This window comes from Impatiens glandulifera, unplaced genomic scaffold, assembly GCF_907164915.1.
Source record: "Impatiens glandulifera unplaced genomic scaffold, dImpGla2.1, whole genome shotgun sequence".
NCBI classification, from domain to species: domain Eukaryota; kingdom Viridiplantae; phylum Streptophyta; class Magnoliopsida; order Ericales; family Balsaminaceae; genus Impatiens; species Impatiens glandulifera.
In genome coordinates this window covers 135,025-154,624 of record NW_025919462.1, presented here as the reverse complement: position 1 = coordinate 154,624, position 19,600 = coordinate 135,025, and the positions used below count along the sequence as shown (strand labels likewise).

The following is a 19,600-nucleotide window of genomic DNA, read 5'->3' as shown; positions in this document are numbered from 1 at the left end:
AAATAGAGGGATAGTCGGCTTGTAGCGGGAAATTGAAATTATATCAACTAGTAATGGAAGCGAATAAATATTCGTTCGATATCGTAAATTCATAAAGAAATGATAAAAATAAATGTAAAAGAGATAGTATTCATAGAAGCGAAGATTTATTCGTGGAATGTAAATGCACGGGTAAGTGAATTTACATGACAGTCAAGTTGGCTTCTCATGTGAGGGGAGGTTGTTTTACATGAACGTCAGGCTAAAATTATTGGAAAATAAGAAATCTTCGCTTTCAATCGTCTACTCGAAAAACAAAATTCAAGCGAATATTTGGTCGTGTAGTGATTTTCAATTTAAATTAATTACATTAACATTTATTAATAAACGGAATAAAAAAAAATGTGGCAAAGGAATGGAAGCGAAGATTTGTTCGGTTGCTGCATGTCATCTTCAATTAATTGAATTAATATTTAATAAACGGGAATATAAAATCCATGTCATTCTGGTCTTTACATAAACGGGTAAGTGTCTTTACATGGTAGGCAAGAGGTCTTTACATGGGTGGGTAGGGGGGTTTTACATGAGGTTTCTATTAAACTTAATGGAAGCAAATATATCTTCGCTCCAGAGAGTCTCGGGGCAAAAAAAATGAAATAAAAAAAAAATGGAAAAAGAAAACAAGCCGGTAATTGAAGCGAAGATTTGTTCGGTTGCTGCATGTCATCTTCAATTAATTGAATTAATATTTAATAAACGGGAATATAAAATCCATGTCATTCTGGTCTTTACATAAACGGGTAAGTGTCTTTACATGGTAGGCAAGAGGTCTTTACATGGGTGGGTAGGGGGGTTTTACATGAGGTTTCTATTAAACTTAATGGAAGCAAATATATCTTCGCTCCAGAGAGTCTCGGGGCAAAAAAAATGAAATAAAAAAAAAATGGAAAAAGAAAACAAGCCGGTAATTGAGGCGAAGATTTGTTCGGTCGCTGCATGTCATCCTCAATTAATTGAATTAATATTTAATAAACGGAAATATAAAATCCATGTCATTTTGGCCTTCACATAAACGGGTAAGTGTCTTTACATGGTAGGCAAGCGGTCTTCACATGGGTGGGTAGGGGGGTTTTACATGAGGTTTTTATTAAAATTAATTGAAGCATATATATCTTCGCTCCAGAGAGTCTCGAGGTAAAAAATAATTACATAAAAAAAAATATAAAATCCGAGAAAATAAAAGATTGAATTAATTGAAGCGAATATTATATCGCTGCCTGTATTATTTAATAAATTAAACTAATATTTAAAAAACGTAAATATAATATGCATGTCAATTCGGTCTTTACATGGACGTGTAAGTGTATTTTCATGAACGTCACGCGTTCTTCTCATGGGTGGGTATGCGGGGTTTACATGAGGGTCATGGCAACGGGCGTGTAGATCAGAGCGAAGATATCTTATCTGGGTATTATCTGAATATTATATTATTTCCTGGCGTTAACGGGCGCTTCCGTTAACGGCGTCTTGTGTGAACCCGGGCCTAAACCCGGATTCCGGATTCTCCCTCCCTCCGTCTCCTGCCCAGATTGATTTATTATTAAATTAATAATGCTGCAATCTGATTGGTGCGCCACAGGGGAACACGGCAATCGGTAGCAGAAGATCTGATCTGCTTGCATCCTGCATCATTCTCTTAGTCCAATTTATATTAGTCAACATATAGAGAAACTATTTATTTATTTTTATTGAAAATCAAATATAATGTACATGCAAAATTAAAATACAAGCAGGATTACATTCAACACATTATTATTAATTAACTAATAGGAAATAGACGAACAGGAAGACCTTTCTCGGGGACAGGCATAGGGTTTACGATAATCTTCTCATCTGGGATCAACATTTCCCACTTATATTTCTTCACCAAATTATGCATAAACACAAGTATTTCCAACCGGGCATACTCTTTCCCAGGGCACATCCTCGGTCCTCCACCAAAAGGAACAAATGTATATGGTGCCGGACCAGATCCCTCGAACCTAGATGGATCAAACTTGTATGGATCCGAGAAATACTCCGGATTCTTATGAGTCGAGTGAGCACTCCAATATATCTAAAGACAATTAATTCGATTAGAACATTCGAAATACAAACATGGGAATCATTGAAAACAAAATATTAAAAAGTTCTTATAATTAATTTACCTTCCAACCCTTTGGGATCGAAAAACCCTCGTACATGAAATCAACGAGAACGCTTCTGAAAGCTCCTTGGAGAGGCGGTGCCAATCTGAGAACCTCGCATGCAACATTCCACGAGTATTTCATCTTCTGAATGTCGTTCCAATTAAGAAGTTCGCCTTGGGCTTTTGATTTCTCAATCTCCATTTGCTCTAATTAATGACAATATGAAATTGTATCATTACAAAACTACATTCTATATAGTAATTTATTTGTACTAAAATTGTATAATTAAATAAAAGTAATAATAGTAACAATAGAGGAATTTGGTGCCATGAATAATGTGATAACGTTATTTTTTCCAAGTTTAATCACGTGTTTTTACATTATTTCCGACACATTCATGACACAAAATTCTCGTTCTCTATCGTTACTCTTGTTAAAAGAGAATTTACCGTTGTAAACTCCGTGATAAACTTCCGGCAACTCAGCAAGATACTTAACGATAAAAGCGCATGCAGAGCTAGCGGTATCATGGCCGCCGACGAGCAATCCCAAGATCTTATCAGCAATATCCGTTTCCGTCATAAACTTACCGTCATCATCCGCCGTCAAAAGCATATGCGACAATATATCCTGTACCGGCGACGCATTCCCCTCTGTCAAATCAATTTTCCTCTTCTTTATTATTCCAATCAACTCCCCCCTTATCATCTCCGACGCATTAATCGCGCGTCTAAACGGCGTTCCGGGTAAATCCACCGGTAAAGAAAGTAAACCTTCCGCCACCAAATTAAACCGCTCCAATAACCGCTCCACTTCTTTCGGATCATCCACACTAAGAAAGATCCGGCAAGCAATCCAGAATGTAAATTTCTTAGAGAGAGGGAACACCACGATATAATCGTTCTTACCTGTTATAAATAAATAATAACAATTAAAAGATATATAGTAAAAAAGAGTGTTTGTATTTATGAAAATATATAATTAATATTATTACCCCAATCGGAATCAAAATGACGACGAGCAATTATATCCATCATTCCAATATAACGTTGTAGAGCTTCAGGTTTGAAGAAATTAGGTAACATTTTACGCATCTTAATAGCTTCTTCCATTGAAGATGTTTGATTTGAAGATGGGAAGATTTTATCAACTGAACTTGGCCACCATGATTGAACCAGTTTATTCTCGTTGGAGAAGATGAACTTGTGAGCTGGGGCGCCGCAGAATACAACGGTTTGTTCAAGCATGAGATTGGTTCGGAATATATATGATGAATAGTTTCTTATTCGGTCGTAAATGAAGCTTTCTGGATGTCCACGCCAGCCGGAGGCTAGGTATTGGAAGGTTTCTCCGATCACCGGAAAACCGGATTTTCCCGGCGGGAGGTTTGTTGGGGAGGATGATTTTGGGTGGCGGAAGAAAAGAAAGTTTAGAGTGAGAGTTATTGTTAGAACGAAAATGGTGAGAAAGTATACATAGTAAGAAAGCTCCATTTTAGGGTTTGATTCTTTCTCTCTTGTGTTTTCTGTAAGGACTGTTAAATATGTAGGAGATAGAGAAGATGATCTATGAATAAGGGCACGTTTGATTTGATGTTTCTTTTTTTTATTGGGTTCACAATTTCGAGTTCCGTTTCTCATTTGAACTTTCAAATAGGTTAAAACCATAACATACAAACACATTTGACAATTTAAAGGTTATAAGTTGGATTTTCATTTGAATGACTTTTTATTTATTAAAAACAATTCAATAAAAATTACAAATAATTAACCCAATATCAAACAAAAACTTTTTTTTGTTTGTATAACATAATTATATTTTGTCCTTAAAAAACCTTTATAGGTTGATGATCGGTGATCTATATATATATAATGATGCTTAAATTTTAAAGTGATTGGGCAATATATGTGAGAGTAAATAGATATTTGGGTCGGATTGTGGGTTGACATGCGCATAAATTAAAATGGTTAAAAATAAAATTAAAAAAATTATAGGTATGGTTTGAACTTGCAACATAACAAAATAAGTCAACCTTTTAAGCAAATAGGCTAATAAAACTTTATATTTTAAATTCAACACCAAATTTGAAGAACTCGGTGGTTCATCAATAGTTTTTAATCGGTCATAATTCTCTTTTGACTTCGCACTATAAATTTCACTATTATTAGTGAGCAATAATGGATGAATTCCGTCATATTTATAGAGATAGTGGACATAATTAATATGAATATAGTAAGTCTCGTCTATGCTATTTTAATGGTAGTATTTACATTTTTTCCTTTCACTCGTAGTATGAGGAAGAAGTGAACTCTAAATGTTAAACTAAATGAGTCGAGGAATCAAACTGTATCAATTATTTTAAAAATCGTTCTACAATGTGAGAGTAATGGATATTTGAATCGAATTGTTGGTTTATCCGCCCATAAACTTAAAATAATTAAAAATAAAATTAAAGATGTTATCACATTTTTACCGTAATATTTTTTTCACGATTTTTTATATTATTACCTACCTCCTAGTTTAATTAATTTCAAAATAATTAGTAATATATAATTAGAAGAAAAGATAAATATATTAAGTTGTATAAACATTTTTTCATTATTAAAAAATTAATAAATATTTTTTTTTGTATTACTATATATCTCCATCATATAAATAGTTAATTGAGATAAAAAAAAATTAATTGTAATATACTCAAATGAATTTTATTTACATAATTCTATTTTAATTTATTTTTATAACTTTATATTAATAATAATAAGTATTTTAATTTATTTTTATAATTTTTTCAAATATACTATATCTATTTTCAATAATAATAAATTTTATTTACTGAACATGAATGTTTCATTGAAATAGTGAATGACCACATTCGTGATTTCAAGCTGACAGTTAAAAAAAAAAAGTTGGGATCCTTAATAATTACCATTTTGAGTAAGAAATAGTTTGAGAAAGAAAATATATACTAAGGACATTATATTTCTGTAAAAAATAAAAATATATTAATTAATTAATAAATATAATAATAGGATATATAGCAATGGGCACTACTAGACATAAATGAAGTTTTGCATAATAAAATAATATAATAAAAAAGAAGAGAAACTTAGTCGCGTGTAACGCATGGCAGGTGAAGGAAGAACCACGAGGCATATTTTTGGTTTTAGTAATAAATGGAAACAATCCAAATAATGGTCCATTAAATTAATTATTTTTTGTATAGTCCTTTCATAAACAAAATGAATGATTAAATACATTGACAAGAAAAAAAGAAAGCAGACAACAAAACATATATCATAATTATATTCAAATTCATTTTTGGATTATTTTCTTTTAAGTCGAATCAATAGACAACTTAACTTAGTACAAATTTCGGTTAAGGCCATACCAATGAACTAGTAATAAGGTGTATAAAGTGTAAATTTACGTTAATGAACAAGTTAAACTCATTAGAAAGAACAACACAAAAGGAAAACAAAAGTTAGAAAAGAATGCTAGAAAAAGAACAACATGTTGGGTTTTGCAACAGCAAAACTATGGATCTTCTTAGAAATCAAAACATGCTCTGCTCTCAAATGAAAGAAGTGATTACACTAGGAATGATTGGACTACTCCACAATCAAAAGCTCCCCCAATCTCTCACTCTGGATCAGCCAAAGAACAAGAAGAAGAAGGAAACCTGAAACCCTAGATCTGTAATTCACTCTCTCTCTATTTGCTCTGTTATGAGAAAAATACCCAAGAAAAAGTATTTATACTCTAACCCGTTTTCTAAAAGAAAACCCTGACCCGTTTACCCGGAATTTTAAACCCGCCCGCAATGGCAAGGAACACCTCAACAATTCTCCCCCTTCCGAGCCATGGGAGAATGTTGCTATAAACATTCATCATCGTGACGCTCCTGCCAGAACCATTCCGGCTTTGGCACAACATATCTCATGCTTGCCTCTTGGCAAGCCCTTTGTCATCATATCTGACCCGTTCTCATCTGTATGCACTTTCTCCAAGTATAACTCCTTCTTCTCGAGCACTTCACGGATCCAATGGTACCTTCTTTGGATGTGTTTTGAACGTGAATGAAAACTTGGATTCTTGCTCACATGTATAGCACTCTGTGAGTCACTAAACACCACAAACCTGTCTTGTGCAATGCCAATTTCTTTCAACAATTCTTTCATCCATCTCATTTCTTTACAACATTCAGTAAGAGCATCCCCATCGGTAGGTACAAATCTGATGTGGACAAAATTTGTACCTGGGTACACTAATGGGGAGATGGGTACAAATTAGGAGAGAGAAAATTGAGTAGCAAAGTTTTGTTACTGGGTACAAATGAGAAAAAGTCAAAAAAAGTGGTCCCCACCCCCACTTTTTTATAAAAAAAAATAAACATTTAAAAATTTTAAAAAATAAACCGTTTTATTTAATATTTTATTTAACAAAATATGATTTAGTAGTCTATTTTTTTCAAGTATTATTGTGATGATAATTTCCTAAATTATTTTTAAAAATTATTGATTTTTTTTAATTTTTTAATATAATTTATAAATATTAGTTTTATTAATTTAAACAAATTAATATAATAAAAAATAAAACAAGATTACTTGAATTATTGAATTAAAAAATATTGTATGAATTAGATGATGTGGATGGTGGGACCACAATTGTACTTGAGATGGTTGGGGAATAGAGGTATAAATGGAGAGGTATAAATGGAGAGGTATAATTTATTTGTGATGTGGCTGCTGATGTGGCACATATTTGTACCTATGTATGGGTACAAGGATGGGGATGCTCTAATGGCAATATATTCAGCTTCTGTAGTAGACAAAGCAACACATTTCTGTAGACGAGACTGCCATGATACAGCTCCTCCTCCAAAAGTAAACAAATACCCTGAAGTTGATCTCATTGTGTCAATATCACCACTCATATCTGAATTAGAAAACCCTTCAACATGTGACTTTCCAGTACCATAACACAAAGCATATTTGGAGGTCCCTCGAAGATATCTCATTAGCCACTTAACCGCTTCCTAGTGTGTCTTACCAGGATTTGAAAGAAAACGACTAAGTACTCCAACCGCATGAGCTATATCCGGTCTTGTACAGACCATTGCATACATCAGACTGCCTATTGCTGAAGCATATGGAACACTGCACATTTCTTGTCTTTCCTCTTCATCCTTGGGAGACATTGTCTTATTTATTTTCAAGTGTGTAGCCAATGGACAAGCAACTGGCTTTGCTTTGTCTATACAGAATCGTTTTAGAATCTTCTCAATATATCTCTATTGAGATAACCATAGCTTTTTCTTCACCCGATCACGAATGACCTGCATTCCAAGAATTTGTCTTGCTTGACCCAAGTCTTTCATCTCAAAAGACTTAGCCAAATCCTTTTTCAACTTGGCAATCTTGAGCTTGTCTCTCCCAACAATCAGCATGTCATCAACATATAGGAGAAATATAATAAAATCATTAGAAGCAAACTTTTGCACAAAGACACAGTGATCTGTAGATGTCTTCATGTACCCATGGATGGTCATGAACGACTCAAACTTAAGATACCACTGCCTTGGTGCTTGCTTCAAACCGTACAGACTTTTAACAAGTTTGCACACCTTGCTTTCCTCACCTTTCTTATTATAACCTTCAGGTTGCTCCATATAAACATCTTCATCCAAATCACCATGGAGAAATGCAGTCTTGACATCAAGTTGTTCAACCTCAAGATCCATACAAGCAGCTAGACTTAACACCACCCGGATAGAAGTCATCTTCACTACCGGTGAGAAAATCTCATCATAATCGATTCCATGCCTCTGGCCAAAACCTTTGACAACCAGCCTAGCCTTGTATCTTGTCTTGCTATCATCACCTTCTTGCTTGATCTTGTACACTCATTTATTTTGTAATACTTTTCTGTTCTCTAGTCTTTCAACTAGATCATATGTGCCATTTTTCAGCAATGACTTCATCTCTTCATCCATGGCAGCTAGCCATTCTTTCTTATGAGCATCCTCAAGAGCCTCCTTATAGCATATAGGCTCCCCACAATCAGTTAGAAGAACATACTCTGTAGCAGGATACTTAGAACTTGATCTTTTCTCCCTAGTAGACCTCCGAAGTACCTCTGTTTGTTGATTCTGTTGATTTCCATCTTCTTGTTGAACTTCAAAATCAACCTCAACATTATCACCAAGATCAGTTTCAGTATTAGTATCATTTCCATGGCCTACAGCTTGACCTTGAGGAACATCATCATCACTATCTGAGTCTGAAGCTACATGTGGCCTTGTCTCCTCAACATCATGAGACAACTCAAGACCAGAAAGGTCACGTATGTATGCATCAAGTTTTTCACCATCTTCAAAATTCTCAATAGTCTGATCTTCAAGGAATACCACATCCCGGCTTCTCAAAACCTTCTTATCAACTGGGTCATAACACCTGTATCCCCACTTTTCATCACCATACCCCAAAAATATGCATTGTCTGGTTTTTGCATCTAGCTTAGACCTCTCATCTTTTGGAACATGCACAAAAGCTCTACAACCAAAAACACGTAAATAGTCATAATTAACATCTTTACCTAACCAGACGCTTTCTGCACACTTATTATTCAATGGCTTGGAGGGAGAACGGTTGATCACATACACTGCAGTGCTCATGGCTTCAGCCCAGAAATGCTTAGCCAACCTGGCATGGGAGAGTATACTCCTCATCCGTTCCAACATTGTTCTGTTCATCCTCTCTGCCACACCATTTTGTTGTGGAGTCTTGGGCACAGTCTGTTCATGTCGAATACACCGCTCTTTGCAATAATCATCAAATGAGCCTATGTACTCTCCCCCATTATCTGACTGCACCCTCATCAGTTTTCTTCCTGTCTCTTTCAACCAGCTTGTGAAAGACCTCAAACCTTGCTGCAACCTCATCCTTGGACTTTATAGCATAAGCCCAAACCTTCCTAGATGCATCGTCTATGAAGGTTACAAAATAGGAAGCACCGCCTATAGATTTAATCTTCATAGGACCACAAACATCTGTATGGACCAATTCAAGGACATTCTTTTTCAGTTCAACTTTTGACTTACTGAAGGAGACTCTGTTCTGCTTACCCTTCAAGCAATGCTCACAATTTTCAAGATGAGCATCCTTGAGATTCAGCAACTCATTCCTCTTGATCAAAACATTCAGCCTCTTTTCACTAATGTGACCTAATCTCTTGTGCCACAACTCAGAGGATGACTCCATTAAAACAGAATATGCTGCATCATAGACAATTTTCAAATTTGTCTTGTATAAGGAACAACATTTCTTACCTCGTGCAATAACCAATGAACCATTGCTTAGCTTCCATGCTCCACCACTGAAAACATTATGGTAGCCTCCATCATCGAGCTTACCTGCTGAAATCAAATTCATTCTCAAATCAGGAACATGTCTTACATCTCTCAATGTCAGGAAGCAGCCCATATTTGTCTCAATTCTAACATCACCCAGACCAACTATCTTGGACACACCACTGTTACCCATGCGAACCTCACCATAATCACCAGCTTTGTAGGAATGGAAGTAACCTTTGTGCGGAGTTATATGGAATGAGGCACCTGTGTCAACAATCCATGCTGTTTCATTTGAAGATGTGCTAAGACAGGAGTCTTGACAGTTAGAAGCATATGTCAGTTCACCATCTGAAGCATAAGCAGATGTATCTGCACTCTGTTCTTTCTTTTCTCTGGGCTTCACTGTACCCTTCGCTTTATCATTTTTAAATTTCCAGCACTCATTTTTCCAGTGACCCATTTTGCCACAGTAATGGCAAGCACCATCCTTCTTTGGAGCTCTAGACTTGCTTCTAGACTTTCCCCTGCTCGAACCACTTTTATTATCTTTTGATCTTCCTCTATCAGCCACCAACATATCAGACTTAGGGGGTTTATCCCCCTTTCGATTCTCCTCATCAAGTAAGGAACTGGTGACAAATGCCATGTTGACTTTACCATTTGGTGCTGAGTTGCTGAGAATGATAATAAGTGTCTCCCAACTTGCAGGCAAAGATCCAAGGACTAAAAGTGCTTGCACCTCATCATCAAAGTTTATCTTCATACTACTCAGCTGATTCAAAATATTTTGAAATTCATTCAAGTGCTCAGCAATTGATTTATTATCAATGTACTTCAAATTCACCATCATTCGTACCAGTGCTGCTTTATTCCCTGCTGACCTCCCAGCATAGAGAGATTCAAGTTTGCTCCACACACCATACGCTGTAGTCTCATTCTCAACATGGTGCACAACATTTACACCAACCCAGGAACGAATAAAGCTGCAGGCCTTTCTATCTATCTTTTTCCAATCAGCTTCTTTTGTAGTCTCAGGTCTAACACCCTCATTTTCAATTGCTTCATTCAAATCATCTGAAACTAACAGATCACTGATCATCAGTTTCCATTGCCTGTAGTTTGTACCATTCAGACTCACCATATCAGGTCTAGATTTCCCCATTATTACTGCCTTAACAACTGACAAAAACACCAGCAAAGAAACCAGTTGATCTCTTCTATGAATTTCGCCAAATAACCAGCAAAGCACTCTGCTCCAATGTTAAAACAGATAACCAATTAATATTGCTCTAATACCACTGTTGGGTTTTGCAACAACAAAACTATGGATCTTCTTAGAAATCAAAACATGCCCTGCTCTCAAATGAAAGAAGTGATTACACTAGGAATGATTGGACTACTCCACAATCAAAAGCTCCCTCAATCTCTCACTCTGGATCAGCCAAAGAACAAGAAGAAGAAGGAAACCTGAAACCCTAGATCTGTAATTCACTCTCTCTCTATTTGCTCTGTTATGAAAAAAATACCCAAAAAAAAGTATTTATACTCTAACCCGTTTTCTAAAAGAAAACCCTGACCCGTTTACCCGGAATTTTAAACCCGCCCGCAATGGCAAGGAACACCTCAACACAACACAAAAGGAAATCAAAGTGAGAAAAGAACGCTAAAAAATGTATATGATCCAATGTTAACTACAATAAAAAAAAATGGTTAAACCGACAATCAACTGGAAAGTCGACATTGATTCTCTCAACTCATTTTTATGAGTTCCTTGTATGATCAATGATGTTTTTGATATACATGAGTTGTTTTTTAGATAGTTAGTAATTATACGTTTATTTGATGAAATAAACCAATAAATTATAACTAATCACGTTGTTTTTCTACGTGATTTTTGCTATTTATTTTACGATTTTTATAAAATATAGATAAATAAAATTGTTTTATTTAAAAGATATATATAATTTTTCAACTATAGCTTAACATTTTATTAAATCGATATATATATATATATATATATATATATATATATATATATATATATATATATATATATATATATATATTTAAAAAATACTTAAAATTTAAATAATTTCAATTGGTATTCATTATTTATTTTTCAAATACTTAAATTCAACCTTTAGCACTTAAAATTTCACTTAATTTTTTATTTTATGAAACACATGATCAACTTTAGATCAAGTGCTAGCTTTTTTTAATAGCTTCATATCCACATAGAATGGACCCGCATTTAGAGGATCTAAAGTTTGTATGATTTTGCTCTTTAATTTTTTTTTACCATTATGTTCATGTACTCTTCAGCTATATATCCTTTCAACTTGATCGAATAAATGAAGTCTAACATCAACTAAACAAAGATTTGTAGGCTATTTATCTCGTTAGCGTAAATTATTTTTACACCGATTTAATTTTGAGGTGGTTAGCATGATTTTGGAGTGTTCTAGTCGAAAAAAATAAATTTGTTCTTATTTTTATTATATATATATATTTGATGTTAGGTTGATTATATTAGTTTCCTATTATAATTAACAAAAATGAGCTAGTCTAGTTGGTTAATACATCTTGTGTCTCTTAAGGTTCAAACCTTATTACAGTGTAACGGTAGTTTGTGGACGACGTGGACAAGAAAAGTATACAAGACGTAGTTCACGATGTTCTATAGTAAGTTTAAGAATTTAAAAAACAAATGTGTATATAATAAGAAATGGAGTTAGGAAAGGAATTCATCCAAAATTTATTTTCATTGGATCAACCTTTTAAAAAATGAATCAAGATCAGATCATGGTTTGTCTGTCTGCATTTCAAATGCATTTTTTTAATTTTTTTTTTTGTTAAATCAATAGTTTTATCACTTAGATTATCATGATATTCATGCATTGTTTGGTCTCATTTACGAGCTTGTATTCTATTTTATAATTACATTTGTGTTCGTTAGCATCGTCAACTATTTTATTTTTTTATCTAATTAAAAAGTATTAAGTGCCTTAAATGGAAGGAAATTGATAAAATAATTGAACACGTTGTAGTTCAAAATGTAGCCCTATAAGTTAGGAACAATACTTACGTCAAAGTTCTAAGTCGATCCAACACTGTAAATTCCGACAAACTGAATTCTTCTCCGGCTGCTACAAGAAATCTGAACTTAATATCCCCTTTATTCTTGTTTTGTCCAAAATACACATTAACCTTAAAAGCAATTGGATCTACACAACAATGTGACATAGGACCTAAATAAAACAGACACCATGGGGACCCTCCAACTAGGAGGAAAAAACCGAACAATTTAGTCTCATTAACGCGTTTGCATGCTATCTTATAATCACACTATTTTTTTCAATTTTTTCTATCTAATTAAATAGTACTAATGAGTGTCTTAAAAGGAAAAAAAATGAATATCCGACCGAATTCAATTAAATTGAATTCAAATTTCATTTTTGGTTTTCGAATTAAATTTTAACCCAACTCGAAAATCAAATACGGTCAACCAAAACCGAATACTTTTTTATTATTTATTCTAATTATATATTTTATTATATATTAAATTAGGTAAATGGTTAGTTCGTCCAAACCTATAAAACTCTAATTCCTAAAATTTGTTAATAATAAAAGTAAAAAAGTGTCTGTGTAATTATTATATAAAAATATATATAATTGTGTAGATGTATTCAACATTTCGTTAACCGAATATCCGACCGAATTCGAATTTACCGAATTCAAAATAAACCGAATTCGAATTTTAATATTCAATTTGATTCAGTTTTCGAATTTACATAAAATAAAAATCAAAGATCGACCCGAACCCCGAATTGAAAAACTTGAATTGTCCGAAACCGAATGGATTAACACACATTTCACGAGTAACCCACCACATTACATCACCTTACTTTATTCACCTAATTAAACAGCCCTGATAATCCACCTTAATTTATTCATTCCTATTTAACAACCCATAATTTATAGATAATTTATAGTTATGTACTCTATCATTTATCATTCTAAATAAAAAGATATGTGCCTAACAATAAAAATACACAAGGTCCTGTAATAATATTTTAAATATGATATATATACTAGATCATCCATGGAATCATATATATAGTCAATACTACCGATCAATTTTGGAAGATGGACAACATCTTCCAAATGATGTTAATTTTGAAATATAAATAAGATATAAGAAACAAATTATACAACATCATTTTTTCTTATATCTTATTTATATTTTATTATTTCAATTATTTATTAAATTATTTATTTATTTTCATGGTATATATTAATTTATGATCGAACTTGGATCGTTTTGGCCGAATTTTGTCGAATTTTGAAATGTGCAATATGAAATTTCAATCATTACAATTTTAGTCATTTATTTTAACATAATTTTATTTTTTAAATAAATTTATCTAAAAATAAAATAACAATTTTTTTTTTCAATTATTCTCATTTTTCACACATTACATATTTTGAAGACAATCTGGATTAGGCAATTTTAAATACGTATATTTCGAAAAAAATACTCAATTTTAAACACAAATTAATACATCAAAATTGATAGAACTTAATTACACAAAGTTATATCGTTATAAAGTTTTTTTTTAAATTAATATAAAATTTATCTTTATTCAAAAATTTTCAAATATTTAATTAGATTACACATTTTTTTAGTCATCCAAACAAATTTCAACAAATTAGAATGCGTAAATCTCAAAAACATGAGTTGGTTTAAAATAACAAAAGGTCACGGGTTCGATTTTATCTAGAAACGCTTTGAGTTTACCTGGGGACATGGTTGTAGGGTCATTGCTAGTTTTCATTTGATTAAAAAAAATCGAAAACAATATTTAATTTTAAAAAATGCGTTCTAAAATGTCTTTAAATATCAACGTCACAAATTAATTAGAAAACAGAAATTATACGTTAATTAGAAAACGAAAATTATACGTTTTGTTCATTTGAGAAACCTTATATAACACAATTCAAAATTGGAGCTCATTTAGTAAAAATAATCTAAGTTCGACCCCAAATAACAAACCATTAATTTATTATAAGTTGAGAAGGCATGGTATAAATTCTTGGTGTTGTTTTTCTTGGGGTTGTTTATTGAAAAATCTCCATATGTTTGTTTTGGGCAAGCTAGAATCCAATTATTAGTGATCGTTTTTTTATTTATTTAAGAGAACAAATTCAATCCATTGAGTAAAGGAGTTTGCTAAAGTGATTCGGGAACTTATCAATTATTTATATTAATTATATATTAATCATTACAAACTTTGTATTCTTGATATATTGTTTCTAAGCATTTTCCAAATTCTTGAGATAATTTTTTTATAACTTACATTTATATAGTAATATTCTTAATTAAATTAAATTTTTATATAGAAAAAAAATTATAATAATTGTGTGTAACCAAAATTTAAGATAAACAGTTAACAGTTTAATACTATTAAAGAAAATAAAAAATAGCATTAATATGTACCTATAATAAAAAAAAAATATAATTTAATCAATATTACATTATATAGAAATTATAAATATAAATAAGCAATTAAGTCATTACTCAAAGTCATTCGTGTTTCTTACATTAACATAAAAAAAATTAAAATTGATATAACCATTATGTTTCACTAAAGATTAATGATGTAAGTGAATTTCTTTTCAAAAACAACTTGTTAAATAATAAAAATATAAAATTAAAAAAAAAAAAGACAAATAGTATAAATTGAAAGATTTTGTTTAAGTATCAACAAAAAGAAAAAAGATGTTAAGTTCTTAATTGAAGTTAGTTAATTGTTTGCTAAGAGTTCATCCTTTCGGTTAATTATTTGATTGGATTTTGATTTGATTTGACCATTAGTTTAAAAGATTCAATCAATTTTCCTTACACCGTTAATAAAAATAAAAATTTAATTCTTGATAAATTATAGAAAATTATGTGAGGAGTCAGAACAGTAAAGATCATATAGATGAAATCTAAGCTAATTTAAATATGAAAAAGTTATATTGAATTAAATGTGAGATATACAAATAATCTTTTTTACTTGTGTAAATATAGGAAAAGACTTATGGGTGATCCATATAATAAAATGTTATTTTGATTTATTTGGTTTGTTGGAATATAAATTTATAAAGGATAATATGTATAATACTTTCTAATTTTATATATTTCATTATGTTTGAAATATTTCCTAAACTAATATTATTTCTAATTATTTTTATACATTTATTTATTTATTTTTTTGTTAGAAATCTTTCTTTATAAATTTATTTTTGTTTGAAATTACAATTTATATATTTATTTTTGTTTGAATTCACACGATAAATATCTAAGATCATTTAAAATGTTATAAAACTGTTAATTTATGTTAAAAATATATCAAAATTTCTCTTACACGATATAGCAAGATAAATTCGAGAATTAAAGTTGGAATCATGAAAGTGAATCAAATTTAGAATTGAGCTTTAAGAAATAAAGGAGAGATTATAAACGAAGTCATTGAATAATATGAATTTTATCTACTTTTTTTATATAATAAGAATAAATAAATAAATAATTAAATTGAAAAAAAAAATTAAAGGTCATGACATATTTATATCGTATAAAAAATAATTTAAGGTGGATTTATACCATATTTTAGTTTTTCTAACTACTCTTATAGGTTTTCACTTTAGTCTTAAGATGAATTTTTCAACTACATTATCTAACGACAACGCATTTTTTATATTTCACTTCTAAACAACAATGTTGCATACTATAGAAAACGACGAGTTTGTTATTTATTTGTTTCCTCCATATTTATATATATTATGTGTTTGTGTTTTGCACTCAAAATCAATTCTAATTAATACAAAATATTGATATTGATAAAAAGAATGATATCTTATAGTCATGTAATTAAAACGTAAATAATATGATAGAGATTAAAAAATATAAAATATGATATTGTAATACCCTACCATATGATTGAATTGGTCGATTATTCTCTTAGTATGAATGTAATTTGATTTGATTTAAAAACTAAATAAATTTATTAGTTAAAATAAACTCTAATCTAAATTTAAAAGTTTTGACAATTATTTTTAAACTAGTTATTAAAAGGTTCAAATTTTAACTTGAAGTTAAATTCTTTATTTTGTACAATCTAAAATAGTATATCTATTTCAAACAAAAATACATATAAAGGGAGTAATTAAAAAAATTTGTAAAGGAATAATTTTAAAAAAAATTATATGCATAAAAGATATTTAAAACTTCTTGCTTATTCCAACTAAAAAATGATAACAATTGTTTACGTATTAAACATTCAATTATATGGAAATACAACATTATTAATATTTTGTTTGGAAATAGTAAAGGTTGTTATTTTATATTTAATTATTTTTGTTATCTTCTTTAAACATATTATTTAAATCATTATTTTGAAATCAATTATAATTTATAATTATATAATATATAATATATAATGAAAGTTCGATATTCACTTAAAACGTTTTAAATAATTAAAATTAAAATTATGTAAAATTTGTGTTAGTTTTCTAAATAAAAAAGAATAATTATTAAACTCTATATTTTTTATTCATTGTTATTGAAATAATTTAATTAGTTTTTCATATATTTTTAATTTTGAAATTATCATTCATATATATATATATATGGATGACTAGCTAACGAAAAATCACAAAATGTTACGCCATCTAGTCAATATTTTATTTTCTACTATCACACCAAATAATAATCCCTTTGGTTAAATAAATTTGTAGGAGAAAAATCATCACAATTTGACATTTTAATTATTTATCAATCATTTTCTTGTATAGATTTTTCTTTGGTAGCCCTAATGGATCACAAATGTTACATTCATATGTTTTTCTGCTGCCAAATGATCTAAATATTTAATGCAATATGAATTTATCCATTAATTTAGTTACTTTAGGGACGGCCCATGGACGACGAGCTCAAGCCCATTGGCCACTGACCTCCATTTTAAATAAGTATAATTATTTTATAAAAACAAAGTCCAATCTTTATGCCCAAGTCTATTAAGATAATATTTTAATACAATTTTTATATTTTCAGTTCCATGTATATTTTTCAAGTTATTAAATTTGCTACTTAAAATCGAAAATTTACTTCAAATTTTTTTTTTTTTTTTTTTTTTTGTGTAATTTTGTAAAACTCGTAAGATCTAGAGTTACCTAAATAGTAAGAGTTTAATTTCAAAAATATAATATATATTATTATTATATATATATAATTAATTATTTTATATTATCTAATTTTTAAATTTTATATTTTTAAATATGAAATTAATTAGTAATAAATAAATAAAACTATAAAAAAATTATATTTACCAAATTAATTAATTTAATTAATTTATTTGAATAAATAATATATTTTTTAATTTAGAAGGTCTCGTCATTCAGCAATCCCTCGTATAAATATAAATTTATTTATTTTTAATGTAAAATAGTATATAATCGTAAATCAAATTTATTTTTAAAATATATACGCAAGCATGCTCCCAATCACCCGATTCTTATGTGTAAAGTGTTGCAATAGAAAATCTTCCATAGCCAATAATATAGAAAGTGTTAAAGTTGGTCGTATCGATGTCTTTATTGACCCGTGATTTTCTAAATATCGAGCACATAAACTCATACTCTCGTGCAAAAATACTTTTTCAAGGTACACATATATTGTTCAATTGTATACATCCATTGATACTCAACAAGCCCCATAGAAAAGTCTCAAAGGTCAAGTGTACATGCAAATGTATCATTATATCAAAGAATGAAGGTGAAAATATATTTTTCAATTTATATAGGGTGAAAACAATGTCGTCCTACAACTCTTCCAATTCATCTCGATTTAAAGATTTTTGACACAACAATTAGAAGAACCTAAACAAGTGCACTAGTATATCGTACACATCATCCAGAAGTAAATCACGTGTGGAAAGTGGAATCAAATACTATAATAGAATCTGATTCATCATTCAACTCCCCCTCCTTTTCTTAAAAAACTTATATAAAGTTTATTGCGTTCAAGAATAGAAGGACTGAGTCGCCCAGTATCAGTCAACTATTGCGTGAATTCGCTACATATAATGAAATTTAATTGTAATTGGTTAATTACAAAATTCACACTTAGTCAATAATCAGCTTATGAATTCTTACTTGTAATATTGTTCGACATCAAGACAATTTTTTAAAATGTATACGTGAGAACGCTCCCAATCACCCGGTTCGTATGTGTAAAATGTTGCAATCGATAAATCTTCCATTACCAAGAATATATAAAGTGTTGAACTTGGTCGTATTGATGTCTCTATTGACTCGTGATCTTCTAAATATCGAGTACATAAACTCATACTCTCGTGCAAGAAATAACTCTTAATTATTGACCCTTCAGGAAATGTTTTGTTCCGAAAGTATTTTTTCAAGGTACGCATATATTGTTCAATTGGATACATCCATCGATACTAGACAAGCCCCCTTAGCAAAACCTCAAAAGTCAAGTGTACAAGAAAATGTACCATTATATCAAAGAATGAAGGTGGAAATATCTTTTCCAATTTATAAAAGGTCAAAACAATGTCATCCTACAACTCTTCCAATTCATCTCGATTTAATGATTTTTGACACAACAATCGGAATAACCTAGACAAGTGTAATAGAGCATCGTACACATCATCCAAAATTAAAGCACGCGTGAGAAGTGGAATCAAATATTGTAATACTATTGTGTAAAACAAATATTATTGCATGAATTTATTGCAAATAATGACATTTAATTGTAATTAGTTAATTACAAAATTCACACTTAGTCAATAATCAACTTATGAATTCTTACATGTAATATTGTTCGATTTCGAGATAATTTTCAAAATGTATACATGAGCACGATGTCAATCACCTAGTTCGTATGTGTAAAGTGTTGAAACCGATAAATCTTTCATTGCCAAGAATATAGAAAGTGTTGAAGTTGTTTGTATCGATGTCTCTATTGACTCGTAATCTTCTAAATATCAAGCACATAAACTCATACTTTCGTGCAAAATGT

At 30.5% G+C, this 19,600-nt stretch overlaps 1 protein-coding gene across 1 annotated transcript; it reads right to left on the bottom strand.

Annotated features, from left to right (window-relative positions):
- Positions 1-1,702: 1,702 nt before the first annotated feature.
- Positions 1,703-3,696, bottom strand: LOC124918028 (beta-amyrin 28-monooxygenase-like). Its single transcript, XM_047458294.1, has 4 exons — positions 3,163-3,696; positions 2,618-3,076; positions 2,187-2,374; positions 1,703-2,095 (listed from the first exon to the last, which is right to left on the bottom strand). Exons 1-4 carry the CDS (start codon positions 3,659-3,661, stop codon positions 1,799-1,801), a joined length of 1,443 nt encoding a protein of 480 aa, XP_047314250.1. The 5' UTR covers positions 3,662-3,696; the 3' UTR covers positions 1,703-1,798.
- Between the last annotated feature and the right edge of the window lie 15,904 nt (positions 3,697-19,600).

Bases quoted from the DNA above. Each gene is read 5' to 3' on its own strand.
- LOC124918028 (XM_047458294.1), bottom strand. From the start codon at position 3,661: ATGGAGCTTTCTTACTATGTATACTTTCTCACCATTTTCGTTCTAACA. The intron at 3,077-3,162 runs GTAATAATATTA...TATTTATAACAG, and splicing joins TCATTTTGATTCCGATTGGG to GTAAGAACGATTATATCGTG. The intron at 2,375-2,617 runs GTAAATTCTCTT...GTCATTAATTAG, and splicing joins TTATCACGGAGTTTACAACG to AGCAAATGGAGATTGAGAAA.